The 18,850-nt window shown below is 59.1% G+C and overlaps 1 protein-coding gene across 2 annotated transcripts in view; it reads left to right on the forward strand.

The window, feature by feature from the left end:
• The window catches only part of INPP5A (inositol polyphosphate-5-phosphatase A), a 220,314-nt gene that overhangs the window by 154,704 nt on the left and 46,760 nt on the right, over positions 1 to 18,850 (forward strand). For both annotated transcript variants that reach the window (XM_003922080.4, XM_074383137.1), the window contains exons 7-9: positions 1,623 to 1,675; positions 2,773 to 2,892; positions 14,510 to 14,594. In XM_003922080.4, the coding sequence (XP_003922129.2) occupies positions 1,623 to 1,675; positions 2,773 to 2,892; positions 14,510 to 14,594 (258 nt within the window). The remainder of the gene's footprint in view (positions 1 to 1,622; positions 1,676 to 2,772; positions 2,893 to 14,509; positions 14,595 to 18,850) is intronic.

Consider the following 18,850-nt stretch of genomic DNA (forward strand, 5'->3'; position numbering starts at 1 on the left):
ACAAAAATTAGCTGGGCATGGTGGCGTGTGCCTGTAATCCCAGCTACTCAGGAGGCTGAGGCAGGAGAATTGCCTGAACCCAGGAGGCGGAGGTTGCGGTGAGCCGAGCTCGCGTCATTGCACTCCAGCCTGGGTAACAAGAGCGAAACTCCATCTCCAAAAAAAAAAAAAAAACAGCCAGAGAGAAAACACAAACGTTCAGAAGTTCACAGTTCCGTCTGCCAGGGCACTTCTTACCAGCAGCGGTGCGTCCTGAGCACGGGGGGGACATGGAGTGTGTGGGAAGGGCTGGCTGGCTTCAGTGCCCCCAGCATGCAGAGCTCGGCATTTTGCTTCTTGAGCACAGGTGGGAGCACTTGGGGTGGGGGCAGGCAAAGAAGAGCCTAGTGCCTGGGAATCCACAGCCCTAGAGCTGCACTAGGGGATCCCCTCGGCGGGTGGTGGGTATCAGTGAGAGGCATTGTTGGGTGGTGGATATCAGGGGCTGTGGGGCTGCTGTGCTGGAGGGGGACAGGGAGAAGGGGACGGGGCTGTGGGGCCACTGTGCCGGAGGTGAGCAGGGAGTAGGGGACGGGGCTGCGGGGGCTGCTGTGCCGGAGGGGGACAGGGAGAAAGGGACGGGGCTGTGGGACCACTGTGCGTTGTGGACGGGGACTTGGCAGCCTCCTCCCAGTGCCTTCTGTGGTTTTTAAGGGTTTCCCAAGATGCCTAGACTGGGAACCTACCTATTCTGCGTGGGTGTTTAAGTTAAAGTTAATAAAGATAAAATGGAAGCTAAAATTCAGTTCTTCAGTCATACACTGAAGAACCAGCTCAGTGGCTGCGGTGGCTGGTCACTGCTGTAGTAGGTGGCCCAGCAGAGGCCCTGCCGCGGTGGGAGGTGGAAGGGCAGGAGGGCCCCCATGCCATTCTCAAGGGGTGCCCTGCCGCCTTCTAAAGAACCCGCCTCTTTGAACTCTCATGCTGGTGACTGTTTCACCTTGAATTTGGGGGGCACTTTCGGACCAGAGCTCAGGCCCCACCGTCTGTGGCTCTGCTGGGCGGGCGAGGCATCAGTGAGAGGTGTTGGGGGGTGGTGGGCGTCAGTGGGGGGAGGCATTGGGGATGGTGGGCGTCATGGAGAGGCCACACACACCATTGGGGTGAGCAGCTCATCTGCTGTCCAGGATGCCTGGCTGGGAGTAGCTGCTCAGGTCTTTCCTGGGGTCCAGCCAAGGGTGGCCCCGTGTGTCTCAAGCTCCCTGGCCATGGGTAGTCACTGCTCAGCGAGTTTCTGTGGTGACGATGACTTCCCTGCAGCTGCTCTCACATGGGGGCACGGGGCTCACAGGCAGCAGCTGGTGCATTTCTTGTTTCTTTGCATCTTCCCCTCCCCCTCCCCCCCTCTCCCCCTCCCCTCCTTCCTCCTGCCCGCCTCAGAGCATCGACAGCCCCTGCAGGCACCTCTGTGCCAAGCCCTACTCGCACAGCTCTGTTCTTCTCAGCGGGACGCCGTCAGTGCTGAAACAGCACTGCTGTTTTCTTGGTTGGCAAGCATCTCTGTGTCCTGTAAACGTGTGGGACCTATGCGTGGCTCCCGCCCACTTACTCCAGCTCATTTCTGCGACGTGTTTATTTTTCAGTGCAAATGGTCAAGAAAAGGCTTCATCCGGACGAGGTGGTGCATTGCAGACTGGTACGTGCTGTGACTCTGTGCTGCGTCAATTTCCACGTTTCTTACCCTTTGTATGTTGCACACCCTTATTGTGGGCTCTGCTGATTTTGCACAAGGACCCCCAGCTGGCACTCTGACCTTTTCTGTTCACGATGATGTGTTCGGAGTGTTGTCACCATTCCATGTCAGTCAAACATCTGGGCGCCCAGTGCCAGTGGAGACACAGTGACAGGCCTGGTCCCTCCCTGGCCAGATCCCACAGCGCACACAGGGGAGTCGGCAGGGGGGCCTCCTGGCGATCACATCTCATTTGAATGCTGCTTTTATTTTCCTCTTATGAGTTTCCAAAACTTCGCTGCTTGATTATCTGCTACATATAACAGGTCGCCCCACACTTAGCAGCTTTAAAAAGCACGCGTGAGGTCACGGCTGTGGCTCAGAATCCAGGAGTGTCACACCTCCTGCTAGGGGGACAGGGCTGGATCTTGGAGCCTGTGGCGGGCGTGCGGGCAGTGAGGCTTTGTGGGACAGTGTCCAGACCGTGCTGAGCCCTGCGCTGACCTCCCCTGGGGAGGGGTCATGTCCCTACTAGCCAGAGGTGCCGAGGCTCCCCTGCAGTGTGACAGACGCCCAGGCCTTGATCAGGCCTTGGAGTCCGTGTGCCTGGAGGCCAACAGCCAGGCCCACAGAGCTTGCCAAGGGTCCTCCCTTTGGGATCACAATGAAGCACTCTTCCTGCCTGTCTCTGTGCCCCCATCTGCCTTACAGGGTCCCCGATGGGTGCAGCAGGCAGCCCTGGGCGGCATTAGCTGAGGCTAAGGGGCGGCCGCTCCTCTTAGCCTAGCCAGCGGAGAGTTTCCGTAGCTGCCTGTAACTTCTCTAAAGAAAGGTAGCTCGCTTTTCAGTTGGCCACAGTAAGTGCACACGTGAAGACGTATTCAGACTTCACTGGAGTTTCCTGTCCTCTGGCCTTGTCAGCAGACAGGCAGGTGGAGGCGCCGGGCCTCGGGTCCCTCCCACGGAGGTGCAGGTCCCATGCCCCGGGGCTCCTTGCGAGAATGAGGTGTGACCCGAAGCCCCCGCCGTTGCTGACGTGTCCTTTTCTCTTTTGGTTGTAGTGCCTTCGACTTGGTGAATATCCATCTTTTCCATGACGCTTCCAATCTGGTTGCCTGGGAAACAAGCCCTTCCGTGTACTCAGGCATCCGGCACAAAGCACTGGGCTACGTGCTGGACAGGTAGGTGTAGGCGGGGAGGTTGGTGTGGGAGTGGGTGGGGAGGCAGGTGTGGGCGGGCAGGTCAGTGCCGGGCAGGTAGGAGTGGGTGGGCAGGTCAGTGTGCTGGACGGGTGTGGGTGTGTGAGGAGAGTTAGGTGTGTGCTAGACGGGTGTAGGTGTGTGAGGAGAGGTAGGTGTGTGCTGGACGGGTGTAGGTGTGTGAGGAGAGGTAGGTGTGTGTTGGGCAGGTGTAGGTGTGTGAGGAGAGGTAGGTGTGTGTTGGGCAGGTGTAGGTGTGGGGGGAGAGGTAGGTGTGTGTTGGGCAGGTGTAGGTGTGGGGGGAGAGGTAGGTGTGCTGGGCAGGTATAGGTGTGTGAGGAGAGGTACTTGTGTGCTGGGCAGGTGTAGGTGGGGGAGGAGAGGTAGGGTGGGTGGCCAGATAGGTGGGTGGGCAGGTAGGTGGGTGGGCAGGTCAGTGTGTTTGGCCACTGGGAAAGGCTGTGCCTGCTCTGGGAGCCACACTCTGCTCTGCGGTTGCCTGTTTGCCCATGGCCCTTACTGGAGTTGCCCCCTGGAGGTGGCAGAACCCTTAGCCCCGTCCGCAGTCTGGAGCCATAACCTGGACTCGGATGGGATTGGCTTTCCTTTCTCTCTGACTTTTTGTGGGAAAGATAAGAAAACAGTGCCGGGTGCTGTGGTGGGAGGTGGACAGGACACTGAAGTCAGTGGGAGCCTGGGGACCGTCCCCACCTGCGCCTGGGTCCCTCCCGCCCAGTGCTGCAGGCAGCTCCGCCGGTGGTGCTGTGGGGATGGCGGCTGTCAGTGGGAAGCAGGGGTGGCCCCCCTTGGTGGGATGTGTGTGATCTTGGGGCCAGCGTCCCTCTCCATCTACAGCTAGGCCTTTCACTGCAGCTCACACCAGGCAGGCCGGGTTTACCCTCTGCTCATTCCAGACGGCACGCACACGGAGACCTCCCCCAGCATCTCCATGGTGACGGGACAGTCCTTCATCAGCCTGGGCTTGCAGTAGCCACAACTAGAGGCCTGAGACTGGCAGTTCTGTCCCAGGACGGTCCCTGGTTTCCACCTGAACCCCATTCTGCTCCCTAAAGGGCTCCCGGCCTGAGCCCCTGCCCGGCCTCCATGTGTGCTAAACGTGCACTCCCAAGCGTGTGCAAGGGCCTGGTGCGGCCCCACACCTTGCCTGCCTTCAGCTGCTGGCCTCCTCCTGGCCTCCTCAGATCCTCATCTTTCTATTCCTGGCGCTGGTTCCCTCCCACCCACACCTGCCTCACCCTGGGCATGTGCCGAGCAGAAGGACTGAGTCATTGCCAGGCCACCGCTGTCCCTGGGGCAGTCACAACTGCCTGGAGCTGTGCAGGCAGAGGCAGGGGTTGGGGGACACTGAGGTCTGGACCCAGAGTGGGAGGAGGTTGGGCAGGGCCTGGCACCCTCTGAGCCTCTGGAAGGGCTCCTGGGAAGACAGTGGGGAGGAACAGTCCCTGTGGAGGGGAATGTGGGTGGGGCCCCTGCCCCTGAGTTGTGGGTGGTGCGTGACCAGCACCATCAGATTCTCAGGGGCAGGATAGACAAGCCCTGAGGACTGTGTGGGGCATCTACATTTCCACCCAAAGAAGACCGGTGTCCTGAGGGTCCCTGAGGGAGGTGGGTTCATGAAGAACAGCAGCCGGGGGTCCCCACTTCCTAATCGTGCCTAAGGATAGTGAGGGTGCCTGTGTGTGCCTGTGCATGCATGTGTGTCTTTGAGGGTGCACACCTTTGTGCATGCAATTATGCATGTGCACACGCAAGTACATGTGAGAGTATGTACATTTGCATGTGGGGGTCGTGTGAGGGTGGGTGTGCATGCACCTGCACATGTATGTGTTCATATGTGGATGTGTGCATTTATGTACTTGTGTGGGTGTGTTTGTACATGTGGGTGGATGTGGGTGGGTACATGTGTGGCGTGGGTGTGTGGGTGCGTGTGTATTTGGGTTTGTGCATGCTTGCAAGGGTGTGTGGGGGTTGCATTGTGTGTGCACACGTGGGCATGTGAGTGCACTTGTGTGGGTGCATGTGTGTGTGTTGGTGTGTGGGTGCATGTGTCTGTGGGCATGTGCATGTGTGCGTGGGGGGGGCTTGTGTAGGTGCATATGTGTTCACTTGTGTGGATGTGGATGTGGGGGTGTGCATGTGCCTGTGTATATGTGCATGTGTGTGTGGGTATGCGTGTGGGTGCATGTGTGCTAGAGTGTGTGTGTGTGTGCACACACGCATGTGTGCCTGTATGGGTGTGTGGAAGGATGTGCATGCAGGTGTGGGTGTATATGGAGTGCATGTGTCATGGGTGTGTGTGTGTGCAGGTGTGGGTGTACACACGTGTGTGGATGTATGTGCATCATGTGTATGTGTATACAGGTGTGTGTGCATGTGCACCTAAGTGTGTGCCTGTCATAGCTCAGCACTGTACATCCTGAGGAGGGTGTGGAAGGCGGGATTCTCCACGGTGTGCTGCTCCCGAGCGCTGGCTCCCTCTGCTGCTGTGGTGAGCGTGGCCTGCGTGGCTCTGCGCCTGCCGCCGTCACCATCCTCCCGATTGCCCATGGGGCTCTGCAGGGAGTCTGGAGTGGGCTCCCATCCCTGTGCTGTTGTTAGCAGGTGCATGGCTTTGGTTCTCCTCTGCATCCGGTCCCTGCTGAGGGCCCCTAGGCGTGGTCCCTTATACCCCTCTGACCGCTCCTGACCTCTGTCTCCGGAGTCATGGCGCCCTGCCACCAACCTGGTCCTGGAAGAGGCGCCACAAATGTGGGGCCTGGGTGCTGCTGTGCTCATGGCCACACCCTGAGGCGGGCCCTCAGCCCTATGCACAGTCGCACCCCTGGCAGGGGGCCTCTCTGGTCTCCTGGGCAGCTCCGGAGCTGGCACCGACACCAAGGCAGGAACGGGTCTGAGCCTGCGGACCGAGCTCTTGACTGCCCGCTGTGGGGAGGCAGCACAGGTCGGGGATGGGGCCCGGGGCTTTGTCAAAGACACAGTGACTGATAGCCGCCGGTGCCCTGGCCACCCTCCCCGGATGACGCATCAGTCGCCCAGGGAGGAGGGCCGCACCCGCAGGAGCGGGCGTTCCTCCTGCCCGATCAGCCCTGGGCTTCCAGGCACCAAGCTTCTCGGGGACCTCCCACAGAGCCCAGGAGCGGGGGGGCCCTGCCGTGTCTGTCGTTGGGCCTCGGTGACAGTGCTTAGGCTGGCGGTGTGGCGTGGCATTGCAATGTGTCATTGCCCCTAGCTGCTGTGGCTGCGCGGCCTCAGGAAAACAGCCTTTGGGCCTTCAGGCCTTTTCTGCATCTCTGCATTCCCACGAACGTCTGCTGTGGCGAGCTCAGCCAGCCAGATCCGGACCTCCGCCGCGCGGGGCGGGCCGGCCGGCACAAAGGGCGGCTCTGTCGGAGCGGGAACAATGGGCTGCCCTTTCACCGTTCCTGCTAACCTCTTGGCAGCCACCAGCAGGCCGCATTCTGCGTGCGGATCAGGCAGGACAATGCCTCGCGGCCTCTGAATGGACGCTGCCACCAACAGGGCCCCATTCAGGGCGTTGGGAACCGGGCGTGCAATTGTCTGCCCCGCAGGGGGACAGTGAGGACGCTCCTGTGGCCTCTTCCTGGTTTAATCTCCCCGAGCGCCTTCCCAGGTCCCTGCTGTAGGAGCTGCAGGGGTGGCTGCGCCAGGCCCGTCCCAGCCCTGGAGGACGTCGTCGCAGGGTTAAAACCCAGAGGCACCAGTAGGAGCTTCGCACCTTTCCTCTAACCCTAAAAGCATGCCAGAGTAGGCAGGTGATTTTGAAACAACTGAGAGGCAAACTGAGTCCAAGTCTCAGAAGCGGCCCCGGGGCGAGTGCTGCGGGGCGCCTGCCACCGGGGCTGTCACACTCTCGGGGCTCAGCCAGACTCCTTATCACAGATGCGAACCTTTACCTTTTTGTGTAATTTTTGAAATTGTTGCTGTCAACCTCTTGTTATGAGAGGCTTAAAAAGAAGACAGATCCTCAATGAGTGAAGAGTGCGAGGCTCTGGGCAGGTGCGGGCAGCATCTGTGCTGGGCTGGGGTCCTGGACTCTGGGCGAGGCCGGACCGTGCATGCCCCATGTGGCTCGGGGAGGTGCCGAGCACTCAGCCCACGTTGGGGACAGCCCTTAGGGGTGACCTGGGCGCTGAGCCAGAGGTGCACACCAGCCTTCCCAGGCGCTGTCCACAGAGGCGTCCTGACACCTTCCTGAGCTTTCAGCCAGGAAGGAGATTTTCCCGTAAGTGACGGGAATCTTTGTCTCCCCTCTGAAATGTGGCCTGGCCTAGTTCAACAGAAACATTTTACATTACAACTGTGAAATCTTGGCATAAAGCACCCCTTTGTCCCCCCATTATTTTCTCACAAATACAGTCCATTGTCGTGGCACTGAAGTTAATTTGATCAACATTGGGACATTTAACTTTTATGTCCAGTCAAAGGAGTTGTTTCATGCTCATTTTGGGCATTCAAAGGAAATGATTGCCAGAAAAATAATGTTCCTCTGAACAATTCCAAGCAATTAGTTTCCCAGGGAGAGGCGATGTGATGCCCGCGCCCCCAGCCCCGCTTTGTGGCTTTATGGAGGGCCATCAGTTAGCTGTCAGCCACTCAAAGAGCCCCCAGCCTAAATGTTTCTCTTTAGACGTTCCCAGAACTTGCCTTGCTGTGCAGCCAGCAAAGAAAAGCCGCTGCGTCTCCAGGCAAAGGCAGAGCGGGCGCTAAAGATCTGGGTCACCCGGAGCGTTCCTGGCCACAGGGCTGGTTCTCGCACTCCTCATGCTCCCGCCGGCCGTGGAGAGCAGCTCGCAGGTCCTTGCTGGTCGTGTGCTCGTCGGGATCAGACTCCCTCAGACCCAGAGGCCTGAGGACGGCCGAGATCATGTGTCTGTGGAGCCCACTGGGCACCTCATGACGTTCCCTGCACACCCGGCAGCACCGGCCTCTGCCCTCTGCTGTTTCCGCTGCCGCAAAGCCGGCAGCCTCTGTCCTGCATTAGCCTTTCCAGGGCGTGGTCAGCCCAGCTGCTGCCCGGCAGCAGGGGTTCCTTGTGCCTGTGCCTCAGCTGATGCACGGATTGCAATCTTTATTTTGTTGAAGGTGGAGTCAAGTGCCCAGAAAGCACCACTGTGCAGACGCAGGGGCAGCACTGGCACCCAGCCACACACCCTGCACGTACTACAAGTGTGTCCTTTCCTTAGGAAACAAACCACGTGCACCCGCAGGTGCCCTGCCCTCCGTCCTGAACCCACCCTGGTCCCAGCACCAGCCCGAATTCAGCACCTGTCGCTTCCTTCCAGCCTTCTGGCTTCTGGTTACGCAGGCACGGGTGTTTCTGTACTTTTACTGTGTGCCAGCATAGAGGCAGGCACCAGCACTGCCGTGACACTCGTGTGTGGTTTATGTCTTTACACATGTAGCACCCATGAGCACCATGTCCAGCACTACCTGGACGGAGTCTGCCAGAAGCCTCCGTGAGCTCCAGCCACTGTGCTCGGTCCTGGGACCTGCTGCTGGCTGCCTGGAGAGGCTTTGGGTGGTTCCCAGCTCTTTACTGGCAGACAGGACAATGTCTTTGCTGGGCTATGGGGGCCGTGCCTCTTCACCCCCGCTGGTCCTTGCCCGCCCAAAACCCCAGCACCAGCACTGGCATCTGAGCTCTTGGTGTTGTGTTTTCTGCCCGGTGGAGAGGAGTGGAGGGGCCTTGGAGGTTGAGGCACTTCCGTGCGACACCAGTGTTTGTGGTTTATGGCGGTGTCCGAGCAGAGTTAGAGAGGGTGGGTCTCAGAGTGAGAAGCAAAGGGAAATGGTGATGCTCTGGTGCTCCATGAGAGCACGGGAGCGGCCCTCCCACTGCCACGGCATGTGGGGCTCCTCGCACAGATCCGCCCAGGAACACCTGATGTGGGGACGGACTCAGAGGAAGCGTGGGCTCTGAAAGGGGCCGAGAACTGGGAAGGCACATGCCGCTGGGGCCAGGGTGCCCCCTGCCCCGAGAGGCTGAGGCCCGGGGCCTGTGTGAGCCCCAGCTGCTGTGACAAATCTCCATGGCAGGGGCTTCACAGCAAACCTGATTTCTCAGTCTGAGGTTCCTGGCTGGCAGACCACAGCCTCCTCGCTGCATTCTCCTGTGGTAGAGGGAGGGCGGGGTGAGCTTTTGGTGTCCTGCTCTTCTACGAGGTGGATCCACCTTCCTCTGGGATCAGGGCTCTCCCCTCCCCCACCCCCAAGACCTCAGGTGCTGGCCCCTAAAGGGTTGGAGTTCTGAGGCTGGGACTCACTGGGTGGGGAAATCAGGGCACCTTTGGGTGCAGCACTGGGGATCAGTGGTTGGTCAAGGAGGTTCCCCAAGCACAGTGGGTGCTGTAACTCTAGCTGCCTGACGTTTTGGGGGCTCTGCTAACCCCGAGGCTGGCCCTGCTGCTTCAGCACACCCGCCATTTGCCTGGGCTCTGCCTGGGCGCACCTTGGGCGACCATCTTGCCAGCTTCCCTGGTGCCGAGTTCTGTGGTGCTGGGTTGTGTGGTGCTGGGTTCTGTGGTGCTGGGTTGTGTGGTGCTGGGTTCTGTGGTGCTGGCTTGTGTGGTGTTGGGTTCTGTGGTGCTGGCTTGTGTGGTGCTGGCTTGTGTGGTGCTGGGTTGTGTGGTGCTTGTTGGGAGATCTACCGTGAGGGCTTCACGCTTCAGGGAGGCAGAGCTCACGGTAGGTGGTGAAAAGTGAAGTCATGAGAAATAGGCTAGCAGTTTCTAGGAAACTACGGGTGTATTTATTTTGGGGGATGAGTTTATTTAAAGTGGCTTAAATATATTTGCGATCAACCATGCAATGAGATGTTATGATTATTAAGGAAACTTTTAAGTGATTAAATAACTCTAAAATGGTCTCAGTAGTAGTCATTTTATGTTGTTGATTTTTTGCTTATATGAAGTTGTTTGATGAGAAAATGTGGTCTCTACTATAGCAGAGAAACAAACCCATCTTAATAGATTCCCAATTGTATGCAACCTCTGCCTTTAAAAGTACAATGCCAGAGGTTTCAGCCAGCATCGCTTTCAGCGGTTAAAACATAAAAAAGGAAAGAAAGAAAAAAACCAACTCGTAGCAGGTTAGGTGTCCTGGAGGAGACGGGATGAATGCCTCAGGGCCAGTTTGCTTTCCACACTGCACGAGCTCCGTGGGGGAAGAAAACAAACTAGCCCCGTGCCAGCCTCATACTTTTTACGGCCCCAGTGGGACTGCCGATGGCTCTCTCCTGCCTCCTGCCCTGCCACCTCGGGGCCTCCCATGGCTTCCCGGGCCCCGCAGCCCCTGCGCCATCCCCTGGGGGCCTCCCATGGCGTCCCAGGCCCGCAGCCCTGCACCAGGTTCCCACTGCTGAGTTAGGGAAGCGCCTGCTGTTGGAAATGTAATTCGGAACGTTCGACCCGTGACTCTCCCTAAGTCTTTAATCTGCGGTGTCGTGGGGCTGCAGTTGTCCTGGAGACGTGCGGGCCAGCCCCCCAGCCCCTCTGTGCGGTCCTCGCCCGGAGCAGCTGCCGGGACTCCGAGGCAGCCCCTCCCCGCCGGGCCTCCGTCCAGTAATGAGATCACTTGTCAAAACAGAGAGAAACACCATTTTCAAGGCCTAAAAAATTGATTTTTATGGCTCTTGTTGTAATTCTCTTTTTGAATTAGGCACATGATATTGATGTGGGCCTCCGTTTTAATCATAATAGCTACTGACAAGGTAATTAATTTTAGAACAACTCTTTTTTTTTTCTGCTCCAAATGGCACTATATTGAGATTGAAAGTGAGCTCCAGGAGGGCAGCGGGGCTGGCACTCAGGTGATTGCCTCGGCCGTGACAGCCCCTCCGTCTTGCGCCCTTTAGAGGCGCTGCTGCTGTTAATTGGCTCAGGCCGTCCTGTCAGTGGAGCAGGGCGAGGAGCCTGGTCCAGCTGAGGGTTTAATGACGGTCCCGCAGGACTGGTCGGAGACACCACGTCTCCAGGGCCGCGCCGGCCCACCTGCCGCTCACCTGGCGGCTTTCTCGGGAAGGAGGAGCAGCCAGGCCTGGGCAGCGTCCCCTGCAAGGGAAACCTCAGCCAGCGGGGCACGGCCGCCCGGGAGGCTGCGTTTCCCCTCGGCACTCGGGAACGGTTTAGGGTTTGCACAGCCAGGGTTCTGCTGTTTGTTTAGCCACGTGGCCGTCTCCTCTGCTCCTGCGCTGGCACGCACAGATGCTTGGCCACGTGGGGCACTTTGGTATCTTGTGGTCTCACCTACACTTGGGTGTGGCTGGCAGTGTCGTGCCCCTCTGGCCTGTGAGCATTGCCACCCTCCCTCGGGAGCCTCTGTGCACCTGGCAGCTGCTCTCCTGGGGACTCGGGGTACAGGGCGTTCTGTGTCTTCCTCCACGCGCGGGACCCTCCGTGTCCCCTCACACAATCTGCATGCACGGGACCCTCCGTGTCCCCTCACACAATCTGCACGCGCGGGACCCTCCGTGTCCCCTCACACACTCCACGCGCGGGACCCTCCGTGTCCCCTCACACGATCTCCACGCGCGGGACCCTCCGTGTCCCCTCACACACACTCCACGTGCGGGACCCTCCGTGTCCCCTCACACGATCTCCACGCGCGGGACCCTCCGTGTCCCCTCACACACTCCACGCGCGGGACTCTCTGTGTCCCCTCACACAATCTGCACGCGCGGGACCCTCCGTGTCCCCTCACACACACTCCACGCGCGGGACCCTCCGTGTCCCCTCACACACACTCCACGCGCGGGACCCTCCGTGTCCCCTCCGTACCTTCCTCCACGCGCCCTCCAAGTTTTCTATGCTCCCAGAAAACAGGAAGCGTTTCCTTTTTCCCAGGCAGAGCTCGCGGCTGGTTTAAGCAAATTGCATGACGATAGATCAAATGTGTTACAAGGAGATTTAACCTAAAATGGAACGAGTTCTGATTAAAAAGGTAAACAAGTCTTTTGTGGGATTTGCCAAGCCAAGCTATAGCAATTAACAGGCAGAAGGAGCATGAGGTGACTGGGACGATTTTTAAAAGATTGTCAACAAGTAGGACTTCCCTATAAAAAGTCATATTAATTAAAAGCATGCAGGAATAGATTTTTAAAAGGTCTACAGAAGAGAATAGATTGTCTCAGAAAGACCCGTGCCGCCGGGAACGCTGCGTTGTGGTACAGACATGGTGGGGGGACGGGCACTTCGAATAAACGGTGCCGATCAATTGATCGCCCACTTGGGAAATCGATAAACTTAGATCCCTGCTCTGCACTGTAATTCCGGATGGATTAAAGGATAACCCTTAAAACTCTACCCTAAAGATGAAGGTGGGGGCTCCGTGTCCCCGTGGGGGCTGGGGCCGGCATCTCAGCCGCAGGGGAAACGGATGCATGTGAATGTATGGAAATTAAAACATCTGCCTGAGGGAAGCCGCTGTGGGCAAATGGAAAGCCGGAACCCAGGCCTGCGAGCGCGCGGTGTTCACTGCAGACGGGGTTACTCTCCGGAGCACACAGGGCACCCCTGGAACTCAGACAGAAAGGGCCAGGAACAGAAGGGAACAGCAGGCTGTGAACAAGTAAAATCGGGAGAAAATGCAAACTTCAGTATGTAGATTTAAAAGTACTGAAGGTGTTAAGACAAACGAACTCCCACCCCCCCATAGCCAAAACTGAAATAAAACAGTGACGATTTCACCGGCACCCGGTCATGGAAGCGTGGCCTGCACAGACACTGTCCTCTCACTCTGGCGTAAGAGCCCTGGAGGGTGCAGGTGGGTCCGTGGCCAGCAGTGGCCCCGCTGGCACCTCACAGCCCCTTGGCTCTTCAACCGAGGGTGGAGGCGTCGACAGCAGCTGCGGGCAGCGCAGAACAAGACCGGGTGAGAACGGGGGAGCGGGAGACTCGGCTCACCTGTGGATTCCGCTGCCTCTCAAGCTAATCAGAAGGCTGAGCTGGTGACTGGTCGGGCCCCTGCCCAGTGGGCCCTGCCGTGCCGCTCACGCCCCGTCCCCAGCTCCAGGAGGGCACAGTGCTCCCGGCAGTGTGGCACTGGAACCCGTGGACAACAGTCACACCTGCAGAGTTTCCTGGTTGGAAGCTGTCACTTTTGCCGGGCTAATGATGCTGAGTTTATTTTATTTTATTTTATTTTATTTTATTTTTTTTTTGAGACGGAGTTTCGCTCTTGTTACCCAGGCTGGAGTGCAATGGCGCGATCTCGGCTCACCGCAACCTCCACCTCCTGGGTTCAGGCAATTCTCCTGCCTCAGCCTCCTGAGTAGCTGGGATTACAGGCACGCGCCACCATGCCCAGCTAATTTTTTGTATTTTTAGTAGAGACGGAGTTTCACCATGTTGACCAGGATGGTCTCGATCTCTTGACCTCGTGATCCACCCGCCTCAGCCTCCCAAAGTGCTGGGATTACAGGCTTGAGCCACCGTGCCTGGCCTGATGCTGAGTTTATTTAGAAAAAACAATGGCCCGTCTCCAAATGCGGTGTGCTTGGACGGGCAGCCCCTGAACTGCCTGGCAGCCCCACCTGGGTCTGGGTGTGAAAATAGGAATTTGGGCAACCAGAGTATTTCCTTTCCTTGTCTACAGATCATGCTTCTGTTCCACTGGTGGTCTTGTGGCCGGTGCCGCACGGCGCAGGGTCTCGCTTTGCTCTCCTCGGAGGGGTCCAATGTCTCGCTCTCCTTGGAAGCAAGCAGTTCACGGCGTTGCTGCACACAGCCGGCTGAGGGGAGACTTGGGGTTTGAGGGGGTCCACGGTTTCTCATGGCCTGTATCTTCAAGGGAAGCCGCAATGGGAAAATCTTTAGGACATGGATTGCAATTGATTTTAAATAGGTGGAAGAATTTTTCTTGAGCAAAGCTGTACTTGGCTAAAAATACACACACACATATGCAGCCACTGTTACTCTCTCACTTTGAAATGTCTGAGTGGGGATCACATGCAAACACACCTCACAGCAGGTCTGAAGGGACATCCCTGCCTGGGAGGAGACAGCAGGGGCTGCGGGTCCTGCCTTTTGCCTGCAGGCGCCTCCCCGTCCCTCCCTCCCACCTCTCCCGACCTCTGGAGTGTAATATTCGGGATCCTGGTCTGGCCCTTGCCCTTCTCGGGGGGACTGTGGCTTCCCACACGTGAGGTTCTCGCGCTGCCCTGGCCCTGCAGGGGAGGACACAGCTGGGACCCTGCCTTTCCTCTTCCTCCATGTCGCCGGCAGCACACGTGTGTCGGTGTTGGGGAGGGCCGAGGGCTGCTGGGTGAACCCGTGTTGGCGGTGGTCTCAGAGCTGAATTTTGGGGGTGCAAAGAAGCAACCAGCGAGGTTCCCCTGTAGCAGGAGACGGCAGAGGATGCACAGACGGGGGCATAGAGCAGCGCGGGGGCATAGAGCAGCGCGGGGGCGTAGAGCAGCGCGGGGGCCAGGTGAGGGCCGCTGGAGTCGGTGCCCTTGGGGAGACAGCAGAGGATGCGCAGACCGGGGCGTAGAGCAGCGCAGGGCCGGGTGAGGGCCGCTGGAGTCGGTGCCCTTGGTGACAAGTCCTCTTTTTCTTTCCAGAATCATCGATCAGCGATTCGAGAAGGTTTCCTACTTTGTCTTCGGTGATTTCAACTTCCGGCTGGATTCCAAGTCCGTTGTGGAGGTAGGTGCTGGCTTCCGTCCCACCCGGCTCGTGCCTCGTTCTGTGTTGAGGAAAACAGCGGAAGGAGCGGGGCCTTTTACTGGCATTTTTGATGCCCTCAGCCTCCCGGGCTGCACTTTTTAAGGCAAAATCTTGCAATGGAGAAACGTGTCTTACTGTCGGCAGAGGGTTCTGTGTTGGAATCCGAGTGAATGGGCCCCTGGGGTTGTGGCGGGTGGTTGCCCTGTGGCTTTCATCGTCGGCCCACAAGGAACCGCTGCCGTGCCACCCCCTTGGTGCCCACGGAGCCGCAGCCCATCAGCTCCTGCACGCCATCCGACATGATCGCAGCAGGTTTTCTCGCAGCACCCGTCCGACCGTTGGAGCCCATTTTAAACGTTGTGCCTTTCTGTCTGCTAAACTGTTACTCTGCGTGAGTTAACGATCATTGACCCTGCTTGATCTCTGGGAACTCAGGGTCCTGAGTGCTCCCAGGCTGGCCAGGGACCAGCAGCTTGGGCCCCGAGGCGCCACCAGCAGGAAGTGGGCCCCGAGGCTCAGCACGAGGGCTGACTTTTCTCTGTGGTCTGGTCCACACTGGCTCTGGGCCCTCCCTCCCAGTTCTCGTGACTTGGGATTCCACTTCCCAGGCAGCCGCGAAGTGGGGGTGGGTGCGTGGGAGACGGAAGAACACCTGCTGCCTACCTGCCCGGGGCCTGTTGCCCTCACCCTTGGCCTCCCTGGTGGCCCCTCCAGGTGCTGGGCATGAGCTGACAGCCCACAGCAGGGCCACGGTGACTCGGGCGCAGGGAGTTGGACGGGGACGTGGTGCCCCCACACGTATTTATCTTCCGAGAGTGGCAGGACACTGTTTCTGAAACACGGCCTGAGCTGACCGTGGTCATCCCGTGTCTCCTCTGGTTGACACGCGCTTCTCAGAAGTGAGGGTCCTGAAATCCTCTGTTGCGTGGAGCTGGCAGCGCCTCGCCATGAGGCTCCACCGTTTCCTGTGTGAACGTTTGGCCACACCGGTGCCTGAGCGTTCAGTGGCTCCTGGCCCAGGCGGTGCTTCATCTGGCCGTGGAGGAGGAAGGCAGGGCCTCTGCATGCAGTGGGCTGTGGAGCGCATGGCATCTTTAAAGCACACACGGCGGCAGGGCCACGCAGGTCTTCATCTCCCTGTGCCTCGCTTCTTTCTCCTTGGTCTCTGACCTCCCGTCCTGCACGCTCAGCGTGGGCTCGGGTGGGGGCTGGGCCGATCCTTGCTGGAGTCTGTGTCCCCAAGTTTGATGCTCTCTGGGACGTGGGAGTGAGGCCTGGGGGCTACAGAGGCGGGGCTACGTCAGAGGCTCCTCTCCAGCTACACAGAGCCACGGGGGCTGGAAGTGGCATTCCGGCAGGTCTAGAGCATCTCTGATGTGCTCGCTTCTAACCTGTTACTTGAGAGCCAGTGAGCCCGCAGGGCACATGAGCACTTCCCACCCTGACCCACTCTGACCCACCCCGACCCACTCTGACCCACCCCGACCCACTCTGACCGTGAGTGGCCAGAACGAAAGTCAAGAACCTGCTAGAGGCCAAAGCCGATCAATCCCAGCAACTGGGGAAAGGTCAGGGAGCTTGGGAAGGGGCTTTTCCTCCCCGGTAGAGCAAATGTCACCATGAAGGGCAGCTGGCTCTGGGCAGGTCAGAGCTGTGGCGAGGCCCATGGGGGAGTGCCTGTGGGAGCTTCGCTGGTAAAGGGGGACAGCTGCTGGGCCCAGCGGCTTGGCCACGCCACAAGGCGTGGGGGGCGATGGGGGGCCTGGACGCTGGGTCCTGTGGGGCGAGTCTCTTCAGGCATGGGGGAAGGTAGGGGCCCTGAGCCCGGTCCTGTGGGGTGTAGAGGGGGCACTCTGGTCTCTGCAGGCATGGGTAGCAATGGGGAACCTGGACACCAGGTCCTGTGGGGTGTGGGGGGGCCGCTGTGGCCTCTACATTTGCGGGGAGCCTGGGTGCTGGGTCCTGTGGGGTGTGGGGGGCTAACTCCTATGAAGGACTGTGGGGCTTTCCTCTTTCTACCAAGCGGAAAATGAAGAAAGTGCCTCACCAGGGTTTGGGATTGGGTGTGGGCCTGACCGTGAGAGGCTGAGTGGTGGGGGGTGGGGCAGGGGCGTGGCGGGGGCAGGGCAGGGGCCTTGGGAGCCGGCCAGGATCTGCCGCATCTTCCCCTGCGTCACCTGACTCGCCCCCCTGCCCTCCCTAAGCACCGTCGTCACACACAGCCCTCAAGCCTCATGGGCACCGTCACAGTGTTTTATGATCACTCAGTGCCGTCATAAAGATCACTATTTCTTTTTTTTCTTTCTTTTTTTTTTTTTGAGACGGAGTTTCGCTCTTGTTACCCAGGCTGGAGTGCAATGGCGCGATCTCGGCTCACCGCAACCTCCGCCTCCCGGATTCAGGCAATTCTCCTGCCTCAGCCTCCTGAGTAGCTGGGATTACAGGCACGTGCCACCATGTCCAGCTAATTTTTTGTATTTTTAGTAGAGACGGGGTTTCACCATGTTGACCAGTATGGTCTCGATCTCTTGACCTCGTGATCCACCCGCCTCGGCCTCCCAAGGTGCTGGGATTACAGGCTTGAGCCACCGCGCCCGGCCAAAGATCACTATTTCTTAAAGAAGGAGTTCCTCTCACACAGGCCATCACAGCGCGGCAGCTCTGGCCAGGTCTAGATGGCTCTGGTGCCCTGGACGCCTGGGGGACGTTAGGTGCGGAGTGGGAGCTGCCTCCCGGGCCTCGGTGGGCTGCCCAGGCCTTCCAGGACCTGCCCAGGTTCCACCCAGGAAGAAGCAGGTACCTGCTCATCCCCACCTGTGCTCTGTCCTCCGTGTTAGGCTGTCACTAAAGGAGCCCTCGCCCCAGCTGCCTGCCCTGCCAGAGAGGTCCACACAGAGGACCATTGCTGGGGAGGCCACTTGCCTGACGCCAGAATTCCAAGATTCCCTTCACCGATAAACCAGTGAAATCCGCAGCGACCTTCCTGCTTAACCTGAAACAGCAAACTACAGAGGATGTGAATTTGAACAGCTGTGTGTGTAAGGGGCTATGTGCTTTGTGAACTGGTGATAAGCAGTTTTCCAGAAACGGCCACTTCCTCCTGAGTCAGTCAGAGTTTCAGGAACCTCCAGGCTGCGGCTGTGGGACAGGCCGCTGGACACTCCAGGACGAGTGAGCATGGTGTCCGAGAGCCGCCCATGCCAGCCCCCCCAAGGAGCCACCCACGCCACCGTAAGCCTGGCCAGCCCCCACACCCCCGGGAATTGAGGAGTCTCCGTTTCTCTCTCACTCTCCCATCGGTGGTAATTGGAGTTACTTGACACGTGTTTTTCCTCCCACAGCATCCCCCCACCAGCCCCCCGCCGCTGTAGCTGGTTTTAGACGGAGCCCAGCCTTTCAGGTCTGCCCAGCCTGTCCTCAGCCCCTGCAGGGTCCTCCCCGCCGCCTCCTGGTGTTCCCTCCCCCGTCTGCCCTGGAATGGCCAGGCCCATTTCTGGGCTCCAGGGGGTGCATCATCGCCGCCCCTCTGCCTGGGGTCCCCCCTGCCGGGGCCGCGTGGCGAGGCCGGTGGTAGACCCAGCACTGCCGGGTGGGCTCGTGGCCGTGCTGGCCGGGGCTGCATGGGCAGCAGGAGGGAGGCACCAGCTGCCTCGGGTCCTGTCTGCCCCTCACGCCCTGTCTGCTGAGCCAGCTTCTCGGCTCCGTGGAGAGGGGTCCTGGGTGTGGACTCGGGGGCTCCTGCAGCTTGGTAAGACAATGGAAGTGGGGTTTGCCCGGCAGGCTGAGCGTCAGAGGCAATTCTAAGTGAGAAAGAAATGTGGGGGTCCTGAGGCTGCTCTGCATGCCCCCAGCGGCTTCTCAAAGGAACCATCTACGGGAACCCAGCAGAGCTCCCTTGGGCCTGGCTGACCCGGCGGCGTCCTGAAGTCCCACTGGTTGCCGCAGCCTGTCGTGAGCTTAACGGCGCTGCCCCCTCCGCCCCCCTCTGCCCCGCAGCAGCCGCTCCGAGGGCAGCCGGGAACCCGGCTTTCAATCTCATTTCATTTTAATTCGATGTCATGGAGCCCCATGGGTGGTGGTGATGCCACACGATCATGCAGACCCGGCGATTTTCACCCCATCGCAGGGGCCAGGGAGGAGCGTTCCGTGGACCTGCCATCCAGTCAGCCTGGGCTCACCGACTTCCCCGTGCATCCCGTCCTCAGAACCACAGCCCTGAGGTGCGCCCTGGGTGG

This window comes from Saimiri boliviensis, chromosome 12 (genome assembly GCF_048565385.1).
Source record: "Saimiri boliviensis isolate mSaiBol1 chromosome 12, mSaiBol1.pri, whole genome shotgun sequence".
NCBI classification, from domain to species: domain Eukaryota; kingdom Metazoa; phylum Chordata; class Mammalia; order Primates; family Cebidae; genus Saimiri; species Saimiri boliviensis.